Here is a 15,835-nt window from a genome sequence, read left to right as displayed (position 1 = left end):
TGAGTCATGCGCACCAAGTTTCCCTTCATAACAAACTGTGCCATGTAATAAATAGGCTTATACAATGACTTCCATGCAAATAATGTCTGAAGAGTTTAGATGATCCCAACTTCTCATGGACCCAGACTGAGACAGACTTTCAGAAAGAAGCTAATCAATAAGATAAACAAGAGAGTAGACAAATAATGGCACTGCCTCTCATGTTTATGTTTTGTTTGTCATCCAACATAAGAGCCAGAATACATCTAGACTTTTAGATCTAAGTACTGCAGACCTATATCTCCCACTAATAATAAACATTAGTACCTTCCTTTAGTGTGGCTAAATCACTTTCAAACATGACTACATGAATGTCTGCTGACATAGGAACACTCCTGACGCGGAACAGGAACATGTCTTCTCTATTCCTGGACTACCAGCTTATCAGTGAGAGAGAGAAAAAAAAAAGATGTTTTCACACAGCACAGAATTTTATGTGCTACAATGCTACAATACCAAAGTGAACCAAATAGAAATCTAAAGTGAAAATCTAAATATTTACTAATACTACATTAGTATCAACTCATCTGAACTCCTTATGGTCATTGTGTTTACTTCAAAAGCAGTAACAACAAAGTAAAGTCAAACTCACTCACCCAGCTCAAAGAGGCAGAAGCAGTGCATTTATCCAAGCTAACAATGCCACACTTAATGTATCGCTTTAGATTTTGTTCACTTCAGGTACACCAGTTAACAAGCTTGTCCCCTCTTGAGACGACTGGCACATTGGATTGCTATATCTGCACAGAGTTCGAGCAGGCGAGAGGGGGTTAGCTGACAGGGAGATCATGGGGGGCCGCACTGATTCTGACATGGCAGAGGTGACAGAGTCAGCTGGACGGCGCATGGCCATTGGTAACACTTGTAAACAAACACAATGCCATAAACTAAGCAGAAAGGATTTTACCCTTCCCATAACCCGCTTAGCCTGTCAACAGGGCCCCATATCATTTACACGGCACATTTCTCTGAGCTGTATCCTCCATCTCTTTCTTAAAGGTGCATTCATTCATTTTTTTTTTCTCATTGAAAATAGTTTTGCATTAAAAGACTGGAAGACTTCATTCATATCAATGGCCTAATAAAAGACGTTTCATTTTTTACATAGAGCAGGTTGCCTTATGGAGGCAGACATATTGTAATGACAAGACCGCCAATGATATTTTTTTTTCTCAGTAACCTTATTATTGGACACTTACTCACAGAATACATTAATACTGAGTGAATATAGCATTTATACAATGGTATTGATCACTGAAAACTTTTGAGAAATGCTACATTCAGGCTACTTGGTGTCAATATAGTGCTCTACTCACATTGACAGCAATTTTACTGGAGGTCACCAAGTCACTGTACTATTGATCACTAGTAGATATTCATAATGCTGGATGCCCAAATAAAAAAGACAATCAATAGAGTACTCATTAAAATCTATGCAATCCTTATAGAATTACTTTGGGGAATAAAATGCAACAAACTAATACTGAGTGGAACTTTACAAGCAAGCAAGCAAGAAAAAGAAAAAGGATAGGCTCACTTCTATAGTGTAGTAAAGTGCATTAAATGTGAAAACATTTTTCTACCCAATTTACTTGAGTGTAACCAAAAGCAGCCAGGTTGATCGTTATATTAAATAGCTTTTCTAACTAATACAACTTTTTAGTGAAGCACATTTTTTACAATATAACTTGAAAAAAGGTTAATAGGGCACAAGAATATAACTTACCAAACCAGTGTTTTCAGCTCTGTCCGGCATCCTGCAAGACCTTTCATTCAATGGCTACTGCAACCGTTCTTGCTAAACTGCCTAGACTGTGATCTTCCCTTCCAATTCCAACTTCAATTCAAGTTTCCTATTGGAAAACCTTACAGCGCATAATACATATATGCATTATTTATGTATTATCCTCCATTGTCTGCTACCTGTTCACCTCACCTGTTTACACTTACACACACACACACACACACACACCCCATACCATTTCACTTACTCCCAAAATAATTATTCTCACCTTTTACATAATAATACAGAAGCCTGACCTTTTAAATGCATCAAGCACACAAAGTATTTCATGTTCATTGAAATAAATACTTTTTAATAGGTGACAATCATGCAACACACCCCTTCTCCTCCCTAATACCATTATACGGTATTAAAATATTTACTTTATTATATAACTATTATAATAATGTGATTAACCAAATATTCCCATCCTTAATGCCTATTAAAACAAGTATAAAATGACCGTATTGCAAAATCACTTCCTGCATAGACAAGGAATGCTGACTAATAAGATTAACAAATCAGCACTTCTTGGCTATGAACAATCAAGGCTGATTTCCTATTCAGTTATGGATAATTTTGTATTCACTTAATAGCATATTGAATGCACAAATATTAGTTGTTGTCAAGAAAATGTATTAATTTTTTGACATCCGTATTTAATTCTCTCAAACTATGTCTATTCTCAGCACAATCTAGTCTTCATTTGCTTGTTGCCAGTGTCTACTGCTTTTCAGTTATTCATGTCTGTCATTCCTTTCCCTGCATCCTTTTCCCTATCACTGTACAGATATTGTCAGGCATCTTTTTGCACCTCCCCCTCTTTTTTTTCCCTTCCATTCCCATCTCACGCTCTCCCAAGCTCCGACCACTACAGGCCAGTATGAGAAGAGACAGCCAAAAATACATGCTTTTTCTTTCTTATCCCCCTGACGTCAGCCCAGTCCAGCACAAAAACTCCCCCTCATCCCCTTCTTCTGCCTGCACTGACAACGAGCGAACAGCCGCCGATGTCTTCCCTCTCTTTCTCATTTTGCCCTTCTGTCTGCAGCGTCTGAGATGCAGTGTTACCTGACTGCGTGCGACTCCGATGCAGCTTCCCATCCTGTATTCCATGTCCTCCTGAGGAGAGGTGACAGAAGCACTACAAGGCTTGCAAAAATAGTCTCTCCAGGATTGCATCCCCACTACAAAGAAATGGCATCGCTGAGCAATGCAAGCAGGGTGTGAGCAAGTGAGTGCAAGCGTGCAAGGATACCCTCATATGTGTGTGTGTGTGAGAGTATGTGTGTGAATAAGCCTCATCTACTGCAATGCCCAGGGTATAACTATGACATACATGCTCATTCTCTGTTATATAACAACACAATTGTATAAGTAGCACAGCCAAGGATTCCAAATTAGTGTCTTGACATTTTTTCCCTCTCTTCCTTCGTTGGCTTTTGCAGCGATGCTATAAGATGCTGCTCTGCAAGTGGGTAAAAAGCCCCTCTGTTATCGACAGCGGCCATCACACAAGCAGGGAGAGGCGGGGGAGGACAGAAAATACAGAAGCCGAATGCGAACGAGAAAATAAAAGAACAGAGCATCTGCAAGTTTAAATGAGCAACAGCTGCAGGCATGACGACACGGTACTGAGCATCAAAAGATTATCGCCAGAGAAAAAGTGATGGAGCCACTCAAGTGAAATGGGACAGTGGCAGAAAATAAAAGGAATTTACAAAAGGAGAGTCAGGATGAGATAGATTAAGCTTTATGAAGATTGATGGACTGAATTTCAAATATTCATTCTTTAACTGGCATTAAAGTCAGCATGAAAACAAAATTGCCCATTGTTATTTTCTTAAAGCATGCTAGTGGTCAGTCTATCTATCCATCTATCTATCTATCTATCTATCAAGAATAAGTAGTCCATCAAAAATGTATACTATAAAAATGGCATAACTTGTACTTATTGAGCCAATCATATTCAGATCTGCCTCCATTCAACAACCCAATCAACAACCAGTGGATAAGATCAAGCCCGCCTCACTTTTTTGTTGTTGTTCAATGTGTTAAACTGTGTCACAATACTGTAGTAAAATTGGTCATGACTTCAGTTTCATGTTGACTCTTTTGCATCACAAACAATGTAAGATATGGCTGTATTAGTCAATACTAGATATTTAATCATAGACATCCATTTCTGCCTGTTTTGTTATTATTTTAAATTAAATGTTGCCATTATCTAGTGCCAACTTAAAGTGACAGCACTACATAATTACAAATATTTAACTCTTTAGGTTTCTTAAAGGAATAGTTCACTCAAAAATTAAAATTTGCTGAAAATGTATTCACCCTCATTCCATGTAAAATGTAGAAGAGTTAATGAACAAGTTTAGTGAAACTTAGTATTATATAACTTGCGCACCAAATTGTCATTTTTGGGTGAACTATTACTTTAAAAAAAAGTAATTTCCTAGAATAATGATAATTATTGGGTCTTTCTCATGAAAAATAAATATAATATTATATAAATATAATAAAATTTGAATAGTAACTAATAACTATTCAATAATAAAAATGAATAGTTATGCATATTTCATACTGTAAATGACAATGCCATGATGCCGAAATAAAGCATAACAACATTGAATGGACAAATTATTGATTTTAGTTTTAGCCCATAACTAGTATCACTCATAACATGAAAATAATTATCAGTGCTGGCCAGAAACCCACCCCTATGGAAAATGAGCTTTTAACAACCTTTACCTCTGAAATAAAAAGCCAAATTCTTCAATTTTGCCTTCTCAAATAAACATTTACAGATTACACATGAATTTGTTTTAATGTATATCTTATTCACCAAAAATGAACACCAATGATCCTGCAGTTCCCTGAAATTAAAGGATAAAGTGTTTAATAAAGACAAACTTATCAATACCTCATAAAAGATGAGAAACAAAGTAAGAACATTTGCGGAAATCTGACAATAAATTTGGTAAATGGCAAATAAAAGCTACATAATAAAATTACAATATAGGAATATACAGGAATATAGATATATAATATATATAATAAGATATAGAACTTTCCACCACAATGACCCAAACATTTATGCATAGTGAGACATTAAACAGCACTGATTAAACAAAGCACACCAAGAAGCACAAAAGCCTACAAAAAAAATGTAACTGAGGATCGAAAAATAATATATGAAAATATGGAAAACAAAAACAACTGCTGTAAGAAACCAACAAAAACAACAACTGTCCAATATTACACTAAAATCACAACTTCAGCCACTGACCTGGATGAAGATTTACATCATCTACATTTACATTTTTAGACCATTACACCATCCAAAAAGTCCCTGCAGCGTAGAGAAGCGTCTTGTGAACATGAGAGTTACTCAGACAGCAGGCAGATCCAAAAGGCTTCAGATGTCAGTGGGATCAAACTACAGGGCAGTTAATCCAAGCTTGGACCAATCTGTGTGCATATGGAGGGCCGCACCACTTCACACACAAGACAGCTCTCTATCGCCTCCTTGCATAAGCATTTTACTTCATATGAACATGCAACAGACAACAAAGCTCAAGAAAATACAAATATTGCCATACGGTCATGCAAGTCAACTTGACTAGAGGCAGCAGTCAAGATTATGTATTCATTAAGAATTTTTAAAGAGTAGTTTTAATTCACATTCATCTCTGTCCAGTAAAAAAAAAGGCTATTTCACCACTAGGTGGTAGTGTTCAATTTACTGTCATTACTGACAGGGAAGTCAGGATATGGCAAATTTTGAGGTTCCTCTAACTACATCCTTTTGTGACCATATCAATGATTACCTAAGGGTTGTATTTTATTCTTTATTGTAAGACTTATGTTTAATCTCCAATTACTATTAAGTAATTAAAACAAAACAAAAAATACTACACTATGTGCATATTTAGTTCATCTCCATTAAATTTCTTAAATATACAAAATCACAGATAGGTTTAATGGGGCAGCTTAGTAAAATGACACTCTGTGCTGTGCTAATGGAGATTTGACTTGCAAATAGTATAATATCTTTACATGATGGTTTACAAAGCAAACCTGTTTTGATATATTGATGCCATGTGAGCAGTGAGACACATTTTCAAGCAGCCAGACAGCATCTATATGCACACAATTGACCTGCTACTCTGAATATTTCAAATTAAGAGAAAAGCAATGTACATCTACAGACAGTGAAGAGTTATGAACCTTACATGTTTCCATCAAATTAAAATATTTCTTTAGTTACTTGGAATCCAACACTTAATATAAATGTTAAGTGCACTTTACATTTATTGTATTAGACACAATTATTACACTTTATACAGAATTCAAAGACATAACTTTTAAAATTGAGATCCCACATATTAAAAAAATATAAAAAGAAGAAAGCAGCATTTTATTTTATAAGCATTTTGGCAGCTGTCACTAACTATCCTCCAACTTAGCTTTACTGCGACAAAACGTCTGGAGCTGGGATCATAGTTTTCTTAATATCAAAGGCATCAATGATTTCCTGCAAGACACAGATCATAGATACAAGTTATTTAATGTAAAGAACAGACTGTTTCTTGCTAAATAAATATGATCTGAACATGGCAAAGTTGTAAAAAACAGTTGCATCTTTAACAACAAACAATTGTTAAAGATACAAGCCTCTGGTAATCCTGAGAAGAAACCCATATCTATATTATCTCCTCAATTAGAATCCAGAAAACACATATTTCTAACCCCAAACATCTGCTTTAATATTGCCAATATACACCAATTGCAGTCTTAATGTGCTCACCCTCCAGCTTTCCTGGTTGATGGAGATGACACACTGATGTCGGACGGCAGCTCCACCAGGCTCTATCTCACCTTCCTCTACTGGAGCTATAATACACCCAAAATATATATAATCTCTAAATACATTCCAACAAACACAATGAAAGGTGACCTGTGGATATGATCTTACCTATACAAGGAAGCCCATCCGGACCCAAGTACATTCTCACCAGACCATCCTAAGGGAAATATTTCATTCATTATTGCGAGACTTATGTTTAATTTCCAAAGCTGTTGTTGCCTCTTAACTTACCCTTATGAGAAAAGACATGTGGAAGATGTTCTCCACAGTCCGGGAGAAGGAGTTGGGGTCAATGATGAACTTGTAATATGAAATGGGTTCCTCATCTGTTCCAGAAAAGGTCATTTTTAATGGGTTTTAAAATGGTCCGTTTTGCTTAACTGCAATTTTAATTTTATTTATTAGTCATCAGCAAAATAACCTTTCAGACATTCAAGAATTCTTTCAACCTCTTTCTCTGTTGCCTCCTGGTGAGATTGTTCCATTTTCTTCAGCTGTGATGACAAGATATTTTCTTAATTTCTTAAAATCAGACAGATTATCAAGAATACAGTGGTGTGAAAAAGTGTTGGCCCCCTTCCTGATTTTTTATTTTATTGCATGTTTGTCACACTTTAATGCTTCAGATCATTAAACTAATTTAAATATCAAAGATAACAAGTAAACACAACATGCAGTTTTTAAATGATGGGTTTCTTTTATGAAGGGAAAACTAAATCCAAGCCCGCATGACCCTGTGTGAAAAAGTGCGCAACCCATTTATTGCAGTTGTTGCTACTAAGGGTGGCCCAACCAGTTATTAGGTTTAGGGGGCAAGCACTTTTTCACACAGGGCCATGTGGGTTTGGATTTTGTTTTCCCTTCATAATAAAAAACCCTTCATGTTGTGTTTACTTGTTATCTTTGATATTTAAATTAGTTTGATGATCTGAAGCATTAGTGTGTGACAAACATGCAAAAAAATTAAAATCAGGAAGGGGGCCAACACTTTTTCACACCACTGTATTTGCATTTAAATGAGCACACCTGGGTGGGCATAATTCGTTTTGCCTCTTTGCCGAGGACTTTCCTTTGTCTTTCAACTCTTTGCCGTGGCGGAGGAGGCTCTGCCAAAAATGAGCCCAACCTTGAATTAAACAAAAATAGCAAAGGTTGTAAAAAGTAAACTGCACATTGTATTCATAAACTCTCCTAAATAAGGCTGTCAGAATGAATTTTCTTTAAGCTATAAAACGGCATAATAGCCATTGTAATCAAACTGATTCAGAGGTTTAGTGTTAAGTAAAATACGTTTATCAAATAAATATCATGAAAAATTATATTTACTCATTACACAAGTTCAAAATTTTGGAGTAGTTAAGTTTATTTTTTTGTTCCTGAAAAGCCTCTTATGCTCATTAAGACTGCATTTATTTGAAACATAAGAGTAAATACAGTAATACTGTGAATTATTATTATTACAATTTAAATAACGACATAACTGTGAAGGCAATGCTGAATTTTCAACAGCCATTTCTCCAGTCTTTAGTGTCACACATGACACTATCCTTCATTAAAAATCATACTAATAGGCTGATTTTGTGCTCAGGAAACTTTCATTATTATCATTGTGGAAAAAGTTGTGCAGCTTAATATTTTTGTGGAAACTGTGATTCATTTTTTGTCAGGATTCTTTGATAAATAGAGATTTCAAAAGAACAGCATTTACTTGAAAGAAATCATTTGTAACATTATAAAAGTCTTTACTGTCACTTTTTGTCAATTTAATGTGTCCTTGCTTACAAAAAAAAAATCATTAACATTTCTGAGGATAACAAATTTAGTTTTGACTTAACATTCACTTAACATCAACAGTTTTAACTGATTCATGATCATTTACTACAGAAGTGGGCCACAAAGGCAAGGCAAGTACATGGGGCGAGAAGGGAATCACAAAACTAGCCTAATAACATATTCTTTATTAAACATAATAGCAAAAATTTTATCCAATATATCCCCTTGTCTTAAACACTTAGCTAATTACATAATCTCCTTTAGTTTCATTGTACTTCCCTTACAACAGACATACTCACATGTAGTGGAATGAAGGGGCTGTTTTGAAGCAGTACTCAGATCTCTTTGCAAGCCTCTGCCATTCGCCTTGTGGTAAATATCCCTCCAAGTTCCCATCCTGACCACTTTCATCCTCCAAACGATTCAGACCCATGAAGGACAACTAGAATGAGAAATCAGTCAAGAAGAAAACTCATTTCATAGTGAATCTGAACAAGATTAAATACAACTTAAATACAAGATCTGGGCTGCATTTCTCAAAAGCATTGTGAGATAAGCTGATCGCAGAGACCACTGTTGACACATCTACTTAGGCTAACGATACTTTTAGGAAACGTAGCCATCACCTTTCCTCTCACAGTAAATTACCAAATGTTCTGCAAATGCAGACGGGTCAAATGCAGAGCCTTCAGCATGTAGCTGGCTGGCCTTTTCCTTCCCTAAATCAGTAGCTAGTACCAGGAGTTGGGCATCCAGCGCTGCTTCACGAGCCTGCCTCACTGAAAGTAGACACAAGCCATAACAAACCAGATCGTGAAGACATAATACATAAAAGTATGTGCGCAGAGCTCTGTCAGATCATGCATCCTGCTAATTGACTGAATTGCATTAGTACTGTAGGTAGGTACCAGGATATGTAGTGTGGAAAAATAATACCATTGGCAAATAGTTTGTTGGCCTCTTCTAAAACATCAGTGAGTTTATTGTTAGCTGGGTTCAGCATGTCCTCCCGATTTTCTGTGAACAAAAAAAGCATAACTCAACAATATACTTACAATACTTTATAACTGAAACAGCAAACTGTATAACTGAAGCCAACTTTAACATTATCAGTACTCACGCTGGACTTGATTGATCAGATCCCGGTACTTGCTCCTGATCGCTCTCCTGCGTGTTGGATCATCTTCTTCCTCACTAATACCTGAGGGTCCCGCACCAATATCATCTTCATCACCCATATCACCAGGTCTCTCTGGCCTGTTGCGCCCACTCAATCCATTGGATGTTCCTGCAGCCTCCTCTTGATTCCCTCTAGACCTTCTCCTCGAATCAGGCATCTTCAATGTTTCTTTTTGATTTGCTATTCAGAGAGGCACATGTCCGAATAATAGTGTTACAGAAACTTAAATACCTAGATCTATGAAGTCATTGTAACAAACATTGCAATGACAGTTGCACATTGGGAAATGTTTTAAAAAGTTATTTAGGTTCCACCCAAGTATTTTAAAATAACATATAACATAACATAATTAAGTATAGCATGCAGCATAATTTGTTAAAGCATCTCATGGTTAGTACACAATACACAAACAGATTCTAGTGAGACTATTTTTTAAAATAAAGTTTGTTTTCAAAACAATCCATGAAAATATAACTATTAGACATTGTATTTACACATAAATATTTCCTGACAGTGATATTTGCGATCCACTGCAGCTGACCTACAAAGACATCGGAAAATGAAAACAGAGAATAATTCATAAACACTGATGTGCAAGAACTAGCCAATTAGAATGTATTATGAAAACTTACACATTTCAAAAACTGCAGGGTTCATTTCTGTCATTCTCAGAAGGAAGTAGGAGGAAGTGTGTTTTCTAGTCTCACGTCATTAAAAAATATATATAAATAAAAAATAAAAATAGTCTCACGTCATTTCCGACGCATTCTATGACGAAACTTGTGACTAGTATCATAATTGTATTTTACATTATTTTATTTATTAGTTCTCACCCTGTTTTATATTTTTATACTATGTGTACAATATATTTTAAGCATTAACAATTGCAATTTACGAACTAGAACTTTTGTCCGATTTGTCACTCACATAATCTAACATCCTTGTGGTAGTTGTAGTCCTTATTAAGAAACTTGTCAGCAATTTACCTTAAAAAACACGCACATAGTATGTAATCTAAGTTGTTAAACAAACCTGAAAGTGTTGTTAACCGGAGATCTTAATTTACTAATACATCGAAAACCACCCTAAAACCCCAGAGGAAATTTCTAAAGGAATCTATGGCGAATTAGACTCCTTGTTAGCCTACAAATTGACGTAATCTATGACAGCGGGGTTCCGATTATATCCTTGAAGTTTATACAGAACAAAAATTCAGTTGCGACTTTGTATTTTTCAAATAGCCTAATTATAAATATATTTAGGCAATTGTTGTGTATTTAGGAGTAAATTTAGGTAAATTGTATTTAGCTCAAAGTTGTGTCTGATATAATAGGTTAGAGAACAGAGTAATGAATTAAACCCCTCCTTCCAACAGAGCAAAAAACCCTAAAAACACCGCGTAGGTTGTGTTTCAAAACTCAGTAAGCTGCCTACCTAGACAGGATTTCTGGCTGTCTTAGTGGCGAGCGTTCTATTACAATAATGCTCTCTGAGTGCGCGCCTCGGTGGGTATTGAAACACAGCCATTAGAATCCGGAAATGAACAAACTCGTGATGTCAGGAGGAGGGAGAGGAACAGACAAATTTACGTGTATTTTCTAGGATTTATGGACTGTAGAGATAATGGCGTTAACGCGTGAAACGAGCACTGGACATGTTTCAGGGAGATTGTGGATGATCGCTGGTTCAAACTGAAAGTGTTTTCACGCGCATCGTGTGCTTCCTATTCCAGATCGACTTTTCAGCAAACATGACGCGTCTCGCATTAGAACAAGTGACTGATTTTGGCGATTTCACGAAAGGAAAGGATCTAAAAGAGTTTTTCAAGCAGGCATACTCCAACAACATCTCATCTGAAAACTGCCTGTCTGATGTGCGTCTGAGTCCAGATGGACGTCACATTCATGTCATTGTGCGTCAGCCCAAGAGTGGTCTTATGACACATGACCAATATCAGCGACCTCATCTCATGCAGTGCCAGAAACACGTTAATTTAGTGCTAACTGGAAATGTGCCTATAGTGGATGTCATTTATATCCCTCAAAGCAAACCAGAAGATGGAGCCTCTGTGCTGGGAGTAATATTTGAGAATGGAAGAGTGGAATTCTGGAAATTCCTAGAGTGCAGATCAGGCTGGCATTTACTCCAGACTGTGGATCTGTGTAACAGCCCTCGTGCTAAAGTCATTTCTGTGTGCGTGTGTCAGAATTTCATTATATGGTGTGAGGAACGACCACCATCTGAGAACTCCAGTAGTGTATGCAGCAACTTCAGGTTCTGCATCTGCAAAAAGACTATAGAAGTTAATGAGGGAGGTGTCAATTTAGGAAACGTGAAAATTGCATTGCACAATAATCCTCGATACACAACCGTCAGTTCTGGGGATTTGGTCTATCTGCTCCCAGACATGAGGGAAAACTCTTCCATGGGTGTTTCGAAAATGTTTCTTGCATGGTCTCCTGAACATGACACCTTTAAAGTGCATAGTGCCTGTAGTTGCACACTTATGAAAAGCTCAAGCAAGGAATCTGACTTCAAGAGACTTGTAACAGACTGCATTGGCCTTCTATCCACCACAAATCCTCCTGATATCAGTGGATTCTCTCCCAATGGCTGTGGAGACCTCCTTCTCCTTCTCAGCACTGGTTGGGTATGCATTATGAAGAGGGACAGCGTTCTTTGCAACATATACAAACTTCCTGATAATTGCCTAAGTGCTAGTGGGACTCAAAATAGCCTGAAAATATATAATGAAATCCTGGCACTAACAATAGGCAGGACCCTCTTCTTAATTGACACCAAATGTGGTCTGGAATTAGAAAGAATAAGTCTGAAAACAGAAGGTCTTCTCTTCGTAAACACTTTGGACCGTCACTCTCCACAAATGCTGTCAGAAAACGGGCTGTTTGTGGTCACGCAAAAACCAAAGCCTTCTCCAACGCTTTCAGAAGACTTGAGTGCACTCTTAGTTGAGGCTGTCTTTGAGGAGGCATGCAAATACTATCAGCAAAGAAGTCTAAGCAGCACGCAGCTCACGGTGGAGAAGCTCAAAAAAGGTGGGATGTTTCAAGCGCCCATATCGCTGGCTGCCATCCTCAGGGATTACCTCAGCAGCCAGAAGACCAAAACTGGTCAGAAACATTCCACAGGTCAAGAAAGGCTCATGAGCTCACTTGAATCAGAGCTTAGGAGTCTCATTTTGTTGGAGGACATCAAAACATCAATGGTGAAGGCTTCGGAGAAAGATCTAGGGAACTATTGTGAAAGCTTGGTGCAGCAGGAGATCTGCCGGCTGCTTAGCGGTGAGCTAGAGAGAGAGAATCTTCAATATCTAAACAGCATCTTCCATCTCTTTCCCACTTACTCCTGGCACGCCATTCAAGCGGTTCTGCATCTGAGGTGCAACGGTGAGGGTTTGTTGTCGTCTAAAGCGCCTGCTGAGTTATGGAAAATCATCCTCAGCCCTGTGCAACCCACAGCAAACTTTGCTCACTGCAATGGTCAGCAGAAACACACTACGGTGCCTGTTTTTGAGCTCTTGTGCCACTCTATCTTCAAATTCCAGCCCAGCTGGCTCCCCAGGTTTGTTGAACTGGCACAACAACAATCCGGCGGGTCCTCCAAATCTTCGTGGGGTTACAGCATGAAGGAGAGCTCTGAGAGCTTGCCGCTCTATAAACGGGCCTTGACCGTGCTCCCTTGCAAAGGGACCTACCAACACCTGGAAGTGGAGCTGCTTTTGTGCAGCGAGCGGCCTAAAGCGATAATGCAAGCGTTGAGGATTCTCATCAAGCAAGGGCAGTGGGAACGGGTTGCGCAAGTAGCTGAGAGGTTCTGCCAGCAAAGCCCGCTTCTGAACAAAGAGATTTTCAGTGCTCTGCTGTGTGAAGTGTCCCAACATAGAGATCTGGACCCTTATTTGGACCTGCTTTGGACTCTTTGTCCAGAGGACATGACTGTGACGAGTATACTTAATATTGTATTGAAAAACCTGCCTGATTCGACGCAGAACTCCGGACCTTTCGAGGCTCATGGCAGCCAGGTCACCATTGGGCTTTTGAAACCGCTGCTCAGAAAAGTTCTCCAAAGGGAGACCAAACCAAGCCAAAGGTACGCAGATATCCTTCAGTCACCCACAGTTCCTCCGCTCACTCCTCCACGTCAGCCGAAGGGACTGTTCAGAGATGCAGAGCAGCAGGAAACCAAGCAGAGGACGTCCTCTGGATCTCAAGTGACATCTCAAGCCAAGCTGGTCTGACTTTCCCACTCTCAAATAATGTCTGACCCTTTTAAAAGGGTTTTAGAGCCACAGGTTAACCCAAAATGAAATTGTCATCATTTACTCATTTTTATGTCATTCCAAACCTGTATGACTTTCTTCTTTGGGGCACGAATAGATTCTGATAAACAGCTTAGCAGTTTTTAGCCATACAATAAAAGACAATTTCATCCAAAACAATCTTTGGACCCCATTGACTTTCACTCTATTGCCTGTATTTTGTGTTCTACAAAAGTAAAGCATACAGGTTCTGAACAGCATAAGGGCGAATAAATAATGACACAATTTCATTTTTGGGTCAGCTGTCACTTTAAGAAGTACTATTTACCTTGCACGATCTGAACAAAATCACAGAGCTTCGGATCGAACAATATTTCATTAACTATTGAAATAGTAACGTAACTCGCAATGATATTTAACTACTGCTTAATTATTCCTAATATAGAATTTAATATACTATGTTGTTTTTGTTTACTTGGTTTGCTGCATTTCATCTTGTGTTTTTGATGTCTTTTAAACAGTATTTTCTCTTTCTTAATTTTCAGTTGTGTCCTTTTTTTAGCCATCACATGAAGGCATGCTGTCACCCTGATCCTAGTGCAAGGTCAGAGATGACTAAGCATTATCCACATTTCATGTTCTAGATCATTTATTGTATAAATTTTTAGAATAACAATGTCTTTTTTTCTGTTGACACTACAGTTTCATCATATGCTGGTGTAATTATTATTTTAAGAACTTGTGGAAGATGTAAGCTAAGAACTGTGTTTGTCATTAATAAAAATGTGCAGTAATATAAAATGTAATGTGCATGCTGATGCATTGGACATTTAATATTTGGTCATTTCATGTTAAATGCCTTATATATTTCATGGATTGCTCTTGTATTTAGTGCCATCACAGGGATTTTAACACTGTATAAAGCAATTAAATATGCTGCCACTTATTTCCAAGTCTGATTTCTGGTTTTGTGGTCAGAGAGGGGAATTCTGATGTGTTTCCAATGCAAAGCTTTATAAACTCACTAGGTCTGTACAGCCCCACCCTCTGCATTCCTACTTACCTCAGCAGCGGCATTCACAGCACTGCTTTAAATTAAATTCAACCAAATTCTATTATACAGTGACCAGCTTCAAACTCAATCACATTGGCTTGTGTTGCCCTGAATTGACTCGTCATAGCTAATTGTATTTGGAGAGCTGAAACACTTCCATTTTCTCTTTGTGATGCAAGTGTTTACCAAGTATTGGTTTGACTGAGTATTCTGCACAATGTATTTGAAATTGTATTTTATGATCTATAGTAATTAACTAAAGGCACTAAAAATGTACATTTAAAAACATTTAGTAAAAAAAAAAAAAGTCTAAAATCTCTAACTGCATGCTACTGTTAGACAAAACTGTGCCGCATTCTGTCTGCTGAGGAAAAAGTGAATTGTTTGACATACTGGCATGACAAAACATTCATTTAAAAAAAACAAAAATTCCAGTTTGATTATTAGAGATGATTGGAAGAATGGGTTTACACAAATGTAAATCTTATTTACATCTTTTTTTGATAATTTGCCTAATTTAAAGGTGAGGGGTGGCTTCTGCTTGCAACACCACAAAAACAAAATGCCTACAGTACGTGATACAAATAGTTATTTTGTCAAAACCAAAGGATTTTCTGTCTGGTGTTGACAAGTAGATGGAGCTGAAAATCAATTAAAAAATATATATATAACTAGTCTTGATTTGTTCTTAAAAAAAAATTTTTACAACATTAAAACAAACTTTATATTTTTGTGAATCCGTTTTATATATATATATATATATACACAGTGGGTACGGAAAGTATTCAGACCCCCTTAAATTGTTCACTCTTTGTTATATTACAGCCATTTGCTAAAATCATTTAAGTTCATTT

The 15,835-nt window shown here is 37.3% G+C and overlaps 2 protein-coding genes across 3 annotated transcripts; one reads left to right on the top strand and one right to left on the bottom strand.

The window, feature by feature from the left end:
* Positions 1–6,116: 6,116 nt before the first annotated feature.
* On the bottom strand, positions 6,117–10,582 carry LOC306882645 (non-structural maintenance of chromosomes element 4 homolog A-like). 2 transcript variants are annotated; one of them, XM_079437434.1, is made up of 11 exons: positions 10,281–10,582; positions 9,589–9,828; positions 9,405–9,485; positions 9,117–9,247; positions 8,768–8,910; positions 7,722–7,821; positions 7,117–7,189; positions 6,927–7,021; positions 6,804–6,852; positions 6,636–6,721; positions 6,117–6,362 (listed from the first exon to the last, which is right to left on the bottom strand). In XM_079437434.1, exons 1-11 carry the CDS (start codon positions 10,312–10,314, stop codon positions 6,297–6,299), a joined length of 1,098 nt encoding a protein of 365 aa, XP_079293560.1. In that variant the 5' UTR covers positions 10,315–10,582; the 3' UTR covers positions 6,117–6,296. The 2 variants fall into 2 exon arrangements, with proteins under 2 accessions (XP_079293560.1, XP_079293561.1); XM_079437435.1 differs by lacking the exon at positions 10,281–10,582 and adding an exon at positions 10,143–10,263.
* Positions 10,583–11,201: 619 nt separating this feature from the next.
* hps6 (HPS6 biogenesis of lysosomal organelles complex 2 subunit 3) lies at positions 11,202–14,871 on the top strand. The gene is made up of 3 exons (XM_079437175.1): positions 11,202–13,900; positions 14,473–14,531; positions 14,630–14,871. The coding sequence occupies exons 1-3, from the start codon at positions 11,399–11,401 to the stop codon at positions 14,679–14,681; spliced, it is 2,613 nt and encodes an 870-aa protein (XP_079293301.1). The 5' UTR covers positions 11,202–11,398; the 3' UTR covers positions 14,682–14,871.
* The last annotated feature ends 964 nt before the right edge of the window (positions 14,872–15,835 follow it).

The sequence above is a fragment of the Barbus barbus genome (genome assembly GCF_936440315.1).
Source record: "Barbus barbus genome assembly, chromosome: 16".
Taxonomy (NCBI): Eukaryota; Metazoa; Chordata; class Actinopteri; order Cypriniformes; family Cyprinidae; genus Barbus; species Barbus barbus.
The sequence above is the reverse complement of the archived record's forward strand: the minus strand, read 5'-3'. Positions and strand labels throughout refer to the sequence as shown.